Raw genomic sequence first — 10,990 nt, 5'->3', positions numbered from 1 at the left:
AACTGATCCATTTTCTCATCAGATGATTACCAAATTCTCGTAATAATAATGGTTAGTTGACTGTGTCATAAGCTAACTTGCTAATATGAATGAAAATGACTGGTGTATCATTAGTTATCATGAGCTCTAACCAAAAACCACAACAAAACTCATGTCTATCTAATTCTGCTGGGACAACAAAGGTGTCCATTTAGAGACACAAGCAGATGTCCTATGTGAGGATGTCCAATTTGACCACCAGGGAGTGCATTATATCATCTGTCAGCCCTTTTTAACTTCAACATGTTTTGAATTCACATTCATCACTAGCAGTCGAGCAAGTGGTATCAGCACAATGAGACAGGTGTTTTCGTGCAGGTATCTCACATCAGTTTTATTCATCAGGGATGACATGGGATAGCTATGCTAATTGCACACATTATTAAAATAAACATGGACCTAGGATGGCCTGTGGGACTGGTCAGGCAGAACCAATCTGCCCCACTGGCTTTCAGTGTGAAACAAACTTAAAAATCGTGCATTCCCAAACAGTTTCAGGTAAGCCAAAAAGTGATGCAATAATACATGTTGCTGTAACAACATAACATGGTGCTATCAAGCAGCTTTAAGCGGATATGTTATTGTTTCTCCCTATAGTTCCAGCTGGATATTCTGTGGCCAACTCATGTGGATCTGCTGTCCATATGGGAAGAAATCCATTATCCTGTTTTATACACAATCACTGCTTTTTTAAATGGCCTTCAGGACTGCATAAAACAATGGTGTACTGTTGACATTCAGCATGACTGTTGATTAGGTTGACATTTGCAGAGTTCAAGGGTTACCCATTTGAATAGCTGTTATTATGGAAGAAAAAAGCACAGGCAAAAGCAAACAGCTTTTTCTTTTTTAACAAATGAAACATAATGACACTGCTTTATGTTTTTCCCAGTGTAAAATAAATTGAGAACTTGACCAGTTTTTTGTAAATTAATATCACTACTCAGTTCTGTTGATTGTTTTATATTCAGATTAAAATAACTGGCTGAGGATTTTGAAAACTGTGAGGAGGAATTTTCCAAAGCAAACAGGATAATGTGTGACATTTACAGAGGCTGTGCAAGAGCAATAACGTTTTACTGCTCTCTCTTTTACTTCAAGGTAAAGGCCAGAATATTATGACATGATCATGAACTGTTCCACATTGCAGTACTGTTGTTTCTTCTGAAGCCAGATATCTCAATGAGAGAGGGAACAGCTGACTCTACTCCAGGGGTTGGTTTTGTTTTTCATGTTTAAAAGCTGGCTTTGTCTACTGGCTTAGCATTGGCTTCCAATATAACAAAGAGAAATGACAACAAAGACTATCAGTGGTCATTCAGCAATGCATCTTTCTGTCAACACAGGGAAATGAAGATGCTGTAGTCAGTCATACCACAAAGGTTAACAGGGTGAAGGAACTTTGAGATAATGTCTGATACTTATGGGCTGTAATGCCCTGACTGTTTTTGCTGCAGTGTGGAAGGCTGAAGACACAGCAAGCCAATTTGGAGCAATGCATAATTTGGATGCTGTGCTCCGTTTCAAGCAATATCCCCTGGAAACCAAAGCTCCCCACTGAGTGCCTGCCGGTAGTCCATGCATATTTCATGAAATCAGACGCTGATTAACTGAATGGGTGCGAATAGTTGCATTCAGCAAAACCAATCACTTAATATAAAAAACATTTTTAGTTAAAATACAGGTGGAATAAAGTTTTAGATAAGACATGACCACACACTCTAAGAGCTCTGTTTTTTAGGCACTGAGAATGAAGACATGTCCATGAATCATGAATTCAAAATAAAAGCCCCCTGTAAATTGCAATTTTGCAATCCAGGAAAAAGAACCAAACGACATTGATTGCATCATGTATAAACTATATCAGCTATACAAGCTAAGACTTTTCCTTTCGGAAACAATATTTTGACACATGGCCCGCAACAAGACAGGACTTAAAGACTATGTAAGATTATGTAAAAATGTAAGAGTCCACTTAACATTACATACATACAAGAAACAAATAGCGACTAATCAAGTGAGACACAACATGCACTGGTGCCCCCTGAAGGTCTGGGGCACTTTAAATGAAAAAATTACAAGTATTTGCATTTCGCTTGGGTGGATCGTAACCAGGTTGTAAATAGAGCTTCAAAATGCAAAAGGATAAATAGAAGCAAGAGACAAAAAATAGATAGTAGGCAATTTATTGAAAACTGCATTTAAACTCAAACAGTGTATCAGTGAATTAGCACATTGGTTTGGTTTAATTGCCTATTAGTTTCACACTCATCTGTTTTCAGAGAAAAAAAACTCTGAAAACCCCAGTATACACCATCAGCCCTGCACCTAACAGCAGAAAGATAAAGTTAGCAAATAGCTGGTGAATTGAACGGAGCATGTAGTGACTGAACAGCCAGATATTTTACCCAGGAGTCTTTGGAAAGCAAACACAGAGTGAAAAGGATGGTGACTATTGACTTATATCCATTGCTCCAAATGAATGTTTCTCTGTATCTGCAGAATGTGTGGCTAAGCAACTTTGACCTTAACTCAGTGGCGGGCCGTGCATTTCACACCTAAGTTCAGTATCTTGCCCAAAGGTACTTTGGCATGCAGACTGGAGGAGCTGGGGATCAAAAAACATATATGAAAATATAATTCAGTAATTGTGACAGTGAGGCCAGCAGATTTTATATATATATATATATATATATATATATATATATATATATATTATATAATTTATTTATTTATTTTTTTGGCTGTTCAACTGTTTAGTTTAACAACACCATACTGACCTTTGTCTGTATGGTGTTGTTGAAGAATTCCCTTCTTGTTTTCCTCGGTTGTCTACAACAAGCTATTAATCTCAATCAGTGCACAGAGGATAAAAGTCTCCAGCATCCTGTTGACTGGCACAGACAGCAGTCAGAGCACATGTCAGCCAGTATCCCCTTCTTTGCACATGCTGCTCAGTCCAAACATACTGTGCTGCCAAATAAGACAGGTCAGCCAGTAACTAAAACAAGCTGACACATTGGCAAACACACACTAGGCATTATGATGCTCGTTTGCCCAATTTGGCAAGTTTTATTCACCCAAATAGATTCAGATTTGGTTTGGTGAGCCAGTGTTTTTAATTAATTTAAGTGGAAAGTTACATTCCTTTTGTACAAAACAACAACCTGGGGGCAAAAATGTGATCATGGTATTAAGCTTTTGTTTATGTGCCCAGGTAGCCCTTTTGATTTAACTGGGGCCTTAGTGTGCAGCACATTCTCAGACAGAAATGAAATATGTGTGTAGAGGCAAATACAGATGGAACACAGCATGTGTTAGGTAGCTGCAGGGTTCACCTGAGTCTTTTAAAGTCTGAGATTTCAGCTCATATTATTCTTATAAAACAGTCCACTGACACTGTGCTTTGCATTTGCTTTTAAAAGGGCTCTGACCCAGTGTTAAGAGAATTAGTGGTGTGGCGCAGGCCCGCTCTGTTCCCGACAGTGCTGGGTTAATGGAGATTCCAGAGCACGACACCACCCATTTCCCTTCTCTCTTTAGAGTTCACGTTTGTCCTTCAAATCACTGTGCTGTATCCCTCAGATAACTTGGGGCACTGAGGCCCATGTGAAGGTCACTCCTCCCCAAGCATATGGAACACTGCACTAGTGACAATATTTTCTATTCACATATCACATAGTCACATATCCTGTAAATCATTAACTACAGAGGATATGACATACATTCAGTGGACTCTGTGTCCTGCAGGAGATAAGAATTTGCAGTTGACCTTATGCCAGATGTTAATTACTACATGCTGCACACATCATAGTTGTTCACACAGAGGCAGATATTGCCGAACTTTTTAGTCTCCCAGTCAATCAGTGATGTGAAAAATGTTCCCAAAACATGCTATTTGTACTTTCAATACACATCACCATCTGAATATAGTTAGTCTGGAAGTAATTTCATGCATTCACTAACCAAAATGATTTAGCCAGTAAATTTACTAAATCAAGAACTTTACAGATATTAAATATCTCCATTATATTTTATATTTTATAGTTTATTTCATCTACCAGTTAAATAATGCCAGTCTTAAACAAACCATAACTCATCATTTGAGACATAAGCAGAAATGTGCATTGCACAATGACCTAACACAGTCCCATTTAAAAAATAACGGTTGTAAAACATAAAACAAAAGACAGGCTGTGCAGACTATTTGCATGATAATCATTTCACCTGCAGCCAGACAGGATACTGGTGACCTGCATGTGAACTGCTCAGCAGATGGAGGTGGTATGTTATATGTTGTGTAATGACTTTAATAAGGTGCCAGCATCATTAGGTGGCATATGTATCCCATCCTGTCTTTCATGTGTTGTTCTAAAAAAAACAAAACAAAACAAACCAAGAATATTCTACCACAAAAGAAGACAATAGCCAGTTTGTTATTTGTATTGCAATGAAGGCCTCAGTATGCTTCAAACTGAGTGCTTGTTGAACTGTAAAATGGCATATGAAACCCTCTCATCCCACACATTTCTGACACTGGAACTAGGACGCATTTTTTCAAGCACTTTTTTCATTCTTCATAAAAACTACTTCCATTGCCCGATTACCACGGACAACACTATGGATAACTTGGAGGAGAGGCTGAAGATGTGTGCTGTCATCCCCATTTGAACGATTTATAGCCCCTCTCCGTTTACCCCATTACATGTCATCATTTCATGCATCTTGAGCTGATCCAATGATCAAATGATTTTTTTTAAAACATGTGTAAAAGGAACCATATATACTTGGCATTTCAAGTGACCAGTTGTTATTTGTTGGCTGACTGTTACCTAGCTAGGTAAACTGCTATTGCTATAACTAAACAGTAGTTATTCTTTTTCTGGCATTTTTTAGCAGTTGACTTAACAGTGTCAGAGTTATTGCTACCATTCTCTGGACTAGAGTGATTTGCTGATTTCAGTTTAGCCTGGGAAAAATCACAATAGTCTGCAGTTAGATTTGTGGCATTGTCAGATACATTACGTCACACAATCAACATTGAGACCTGTCTTACTTGCATTTTTGTGACCACTTGCACTTGTGAATTTGTAATTGCACCGTGGAGCCTAAGCAGCACTATGTCTGCGAGGATCTCCATCAGCAGGCCCAGGATGACTTCAGGATCATTCAGACTTCTAGGATCATCAGCAGTAGGAAGAGCTGGATGTACAGCTACAACCCAGAGATCAAGCAGCAGCAGAAAAGCCTGCAGTCTCCAAGACGTAAGAGGGCGCGTCAGGTAAGTCGTGTATGGCTGCTGTAATAACCTAATGGCAAATGCCCTCTGAATGCTCTTCACCCAAAATTCCTCTGCCAACACTGTGACAATCTCATAAAATAATAAAACTGATACTTTTGAGGTATTTTTCCAACATCCGCTCAAGCTTAATGTGTTTCTGTTGATGGTGATCCTAGTCAACAGAATACAGCTATAATACAGTGTCTGTACTTCCAGAACTTTTTACTTAAGAGACAACATTCATTCCAGATGCTCAAATGACACAAGATAATTATCTTGAAGTACATCTTACACATATATAACATGATCTCACTTACCTCAAGCTCCAGCTGGTTTGGAGAAGACAGTGATAGCAGTCTAAATTCCTAGCCACAACTGGAACTCTGAACACTGTTTCATTTTCCTATAGACTTAAATTTCCTATCATTGAACTGGCACTCACTTTAAGCAACCTTTATACAGATATGTGACGCTACTTATATCCATTTTCCAAGTGCAACCCAAAAATGGCTGAAGAGGTGGTTCCCAAACCATTTTTGGTCCTTTGCCAAACCTCTTTTCAATAAACCATACACGACGGACATCAGTGAGGTTTTTGCCAGATGCTCCCCAGTAACCCCACACATGAAGTCTGATTCCCGAGCCCTCTCCAGCTATTTCAAAGTCTTTTCTGCATCTAACAGTTTTCCCCAGAAATCACATTGGGATTCCACAGATCTCAACCATACGTTATTGAGTCTCACTCATTGTCTTGTAGTGGGGCTAAACCTTATCCTGTAATGCACATGCAAAACCCAAGTTTGTCCACTACATCATGGCAACCCCTCTGTGATCTTACTATCCTACTCTGTGTCATCTGTTCAACTTCAGACAAAACTGCAGTTAACTCCAGGGAGCCATGCTGTCATAACCAAGGCTATTTTCATATGTGAAAAATAAGGCAGCTGGCCCACAGTGAAGAAGATTAAATAAATGACCTACAAGTAGGCCACTGACCCAGCTCTGGACACTCTGAATGTATGTCCTCTCTATTGTTTTACTTTATCTCTCATCTCTAGTTGAGAGCTGGTCTACTCCCCTGGCAGTGGTCTTATCTGCAATCAGAGCCAATATGTTTATCACAGCACTGACCACCACTTCACCCCAGACCCTGACAGCTTCTGGTTAGAACCTTTATATGGGCTGTTGGGTTCGGTCTAGACTGGTAATCAAGTCATTTTGCTCTAACATGATAAGTGAGTCCATTCAAACCTCTAGTATGCTACATTTTATTCCAAACAACACTCAGACTCCTTAGAGTCTTTGAACTCAGATGCTCTAAGCTGCTGTCGGGCCAAATTTACATTGCCCTGCAAAAGAGCCACTTCAAATGATGGAAGGGTGTTGTGAAAGTGAGACACATGACTTGTCTGAAGTTGTAAAGTTACATAGTCTTCCTTCATTTGCCTTTTTTTACTATCACTGTTCTTTAGCACTGACATACCAAGACAAATTCCTTGTATGTGCTAACTTACTTGGCAATAAATCTGATTCTGAAATGTATTAAAATGATTTTGGAAGAATTATTCCCTCACCACATGCGAATGCTGAGACATAGTCACTTGAATGACATGCATCTTTATTTCTCTAGGGAGTGGGGCTCATTGTGGGATCAAACAAGTAATTAAAAACAGGCCTGTATTTTGAAGGAGATTTGGTATTTTATGTGCAATTGAGATAGCCTATGGCCTTGTGTTACGCATGGGCTGCAACTTGCAGAGACAGACAGCAGCATGAGTAATGGTGTGAGCACAAGGCTCTTATTTAGCCCTCCACTGAAGAGGCGCATGCAGGATCCTGAAAAACACAGCAGTACACAGCAGCTTACCCTGGGGTCTGACAACATGGCTCTAAAGGAAATATAAGAGTGTGCAGTAGCACAGTAACACTGGCTATATGAGTATATTCTACAATAAATAAATGCCGTGAAAATAGAGAAATACAGTGGAATAGTATCTTACTTTTCAGGTTGATTACACACATGCACACACACACTTGTCTAAATGTTAGAGTTCAGAGTTCAGCCAGTCCATGGGCCGGCTCTGAATCGTGATTGGATCTCCTCCGGACTCTCTAGCAGGGAAACTTTTCGTACCTCCCCCTCCGCATGCCTGCTAGTCCAAGCAGCGTCGCGATAGTCAAAAGGTTTCCTACTTGCGGCGCTCTGAGGACCGACAGCAGGCGGCTCTCCAGTCCATCAGTCCGTACATGACAAGGTAACACAAACCGGTGTTTTAACACAAATTAACTCGTCGAACTCGTCCTTTTTTAAATCAAGATTTTGCTTGTCTGCTTTAAAACATGAATCCATGGTTGTGGTAAGAACATCATGAGTTAGTCGATACGGATGACTTTTTCCAGCCTAAACTTTTACCGGCGAATTCAACTGTTTTCTCTGGTCTCTCAGGGAAGAGGGACGATTTCTAATGTTGCTAATTGCATACAGGTGTGAAAAACCTGACCAGACTTTTAAAGCTTTTTGTAACATTTGTGTTGTTATTTACGCATCTTACGCATTGTCTACAACATACAAGTGAATTTAAAGCATTATCACTTTCCGTAGGCTAACTGCATCTTCAATATCTCACCATATAGCCTAAACGAATCAGCCAGCATGCATTTCAGAGTGTGTTAGTCACAGAGTGTATGTAAGAAGGGTAGTCTTTCCGTTACAAAAACAGATTTTCTCTCTAAAAAATTCTGCCACAGTTCCTTTTCATTAAATGAACTCTCTCCCTTTTGTCCATGTTGGCAGAGCTGCATGACATCAGGGACTGTTAGACATCAGAGAGTGTGTGTGCAGCAGAGGGAAAGAGAGGAATCCCCCACCCCTTACCAAGCTGCTTAGACTTCTCCATTTTTTTTTTTTTTTTTTTTTTTTTTTTGGAGCCATGCCTTTCCAACTTTCAGTGTCAAATATGGTAGCCACACCTCACTTTCCCTGTCAGAGCTGCAGTGATATTCACTTCTCGGGCTAGAGATAAGCTCAATTTAGTGTTGGACAGCCTTCAGTGCAGGCTGGGGCTAGTTATCCCCCAGCAAGTCTGCAGCAGGAGCTCCAACACTGAGAATTCTTTTTTTTCAATTCCTCTCCCTCTTCTCTGTTTCAATGATTGCATTTTGTGGTTTAGGCTTTGTGGTTAGAGCTTGTGAGGGTTTTTGTCATCAAATACAGTTATTTTACAATTGGCTTTTATATCAATAAGCCTAAGAAATATGTTGCATACATTTATCTTTATCTTACAGAGGGGAAATGATTTGATCTGTATGAATTTATTAATTTACAGTTATTTGTTAATGAGAGGCTGAAACGTGACTTAAAACAAACACAAATCAAGTTATATATCCTCCATAAATGGAACAGTTTAGCCATGTTCACTATTCACAACATTTTCTAAGGCCAAGGTGTCACATTTTTGATGTGTTTTAATGCTTGGTTTTGTATTAGAGAAGTTGTGGTAAAGGTAATACAAGCAGTTTTTAAGATTAGAAACTAATAAGTAAAATGTGTAAACTATTCCCAGTCTGTTAAGGTCATTTCTGGATCCCTCTTCAAGTTTGTGGTTCATGAATCAGATGACAGTGAGATTAACATATGGTTAGAATTACTGATCTTATTAAGAATAGGTTTACTGATCTGTGACAGCAATATTCATAAGAAACTGGTGTCAAATATAGGTGATAGAGCTTTTAGATACTTCATGATAGGTTAGGATACAGGTTGGCAATTGACATTAGATCTGTCCAAAAACATTTTTGCAAAGGGAGTATGTATTAAATTTGAGGTTATGATTTTTATGGTAGATTCTGTTTTTAACAGATTTTATTATTTAATTTATTAATGATGGTGAAATGCACTAATGAACCGACTACAAAATAGAGCTGTGTGAATCCAGTCAGCTTGAATTTTGAGACATAGACATGGAAAAAAGTTAGAACTTAGACAGGCTCCAAGTTTCATCACAGCAGTCTCCGTAATGATTCAAAACATTGTACTGCACCTGATGTTAATGAGGAGTATGTAGTCTTAATATTTAGACAACCATGAGGCTGTAAAAATTGGACTATTGTGAGCTCAACTATGAAACCAGATGTTGGTCTGCTTTCATTTTGAGAAGTAAGCCTCTGTCTGCCTGTCTGTCCCTCTCTCTCTCTTATTTCTTGCAGAGTAGAGATGATTCAGATGGACAGAATGTGCCAGAATCTTTGATGATAAACTAAAGGCCTTGGATTATACCTGATCTCCTTTTGATTGTTGTATGCACACCTGATGCCATGGCCTATCTCATAAGAGCTGAAGTAGCGCTGCTGAGGTGTACATTGCTTTTTCTCTACCTGAGTGTCAGCTTGTGCCAGCCTGACTGCACCAGTGTGGACTGTCCCCTGCTCGACAATTGTATAGAAGAAGTGCTGGAGACTGGGTCCTGTTGCACTTCATGCTTACAAAAAGGATGCACATGTGAGGGTTACCAATACTATGATTGCGTCAATGTTGGATTCAAGAATGGCAAAGTGCCCGAGGGAGATTCTTACTTTGTGGACTACGGCAGCACAGAGTGCTCCTGCCCTGTGGGAGGAGGACGGATTAGCTGCCACTTCATCAGCTGTCCTGATATGTCACCAAACTGCATTGAAGTTTCAGAACCTGCAGATGGTTGTGCGCAGTGTGAACGCATCGGGTGTGTTCATGGTGGGCAAAAATATGAGGCTGGACACTCCTTCCACATTGACCCCTGTTTTGTCTGCCACTGCCCCAATGAAGGGGGGAAGCTGATGTGCTACCCTTTCCCTGACTGTGATCCGAAGAAAATCCATAAACCCATGTTACCTGCACCCACAGAGGAAGACACAGCCAGCAGGCATGACAGTTATCCCTACAGGTTTGACCAACAAGGCCATACAGATCAAATTTCAACACCACACAGAGATGAGAATCTTCCTCTCATTGAATCATTGCCGTTGGATAAGGAGGAGCCTGAAGACTATGACTACAGTCCTACAGACCTTCCAGAGACCTACCCTCAATCTCTGGTCTTCCCCACCCAGTCCTCCTCCTCCAGCAAGTTCATATCTGTGTCTCGAGGCTCTGAAATTCAGAGTTTTGACAAACACAGCAAGCTGGAGCTGAGAGAGCGATATGGAGTGCATGACCATCCCATAGGCAGAGAGGAAGTGACAGAAAATCCCCTGAGAGAAGATCAGGGTACTGTCAAGCCACATATGCAGGAGGACACCACAACTTCTTGGCAGCCCTCACAGGGTCTGACAAGTGCACAAAGTGTCAGTCCACAGACACATTTAGAGAACCCATTGCTTGCACACAGGAGTTTGGGTAGTGTCGTTTTTCCATTACACCAAGGTTTAGGGGATAAAAAACACCCAGACTACCCACATATAACTGAGAATGGAATATATAATCAGAGACGCTCTGAGACTAAGACACATCACCAAAATGCATCAGACAGTATCATACCCAGAGGTTCAGAAACTCAGTTCAATGTTAGTCATCCATTGAGAGGTACAGACAGTCAAACCAATCAACAGAGAAGATCAGATAGAGTGAATTTTCCAGTGTACACTCAGAGAACACCAGAGAGCTCAGTCCATCCCCAGGGCAAGTTCAAATGATCA

General features: G+C 40.2%; 1 protein-coding gene across 1 annotated transcript; it reads left to right on the top strand.

The window, feature by feature from the left end:
• Positions 1 to 7,455: 7,455 nt before the first annotated feature.
• On the top strand, positions 7,456 to 10,616 carry LOC108873311 (fibulin-2; the record flags this gene model as incomplete). The annotated part of the gene is given in 2 exon segments (XM_018661495.2): positions 7,456 to 7,575; positions 9,527 to 10,616. A coding segment is annotated over 1 exon segment (982 nt), but the record flags the coding sequence as incomplete, so codon positions are not given.
• Positions 10,617 to 10,990: the final 374 nt, after the last annotated feature.

Source organism: Lates calcarifer, unplaced genomic scaffold (assembly GCF_001640805.2).
Source record: "Lates calcarifer isolate ASB-BC8 unplaced genomic scaffold, TLL_Latcal_v3 _unitig_5012_quiver_2320, whole genome shotgun sequence".
Classification (NCBI taxonomy): Eukaryota; Metazoa; Chordata; class Actinopteri; family Centropomidae; genus Lates; species Lates calcarifer.
This window is presented reverse-complemented; position numbering and strand designations above follow the sequence as displayed.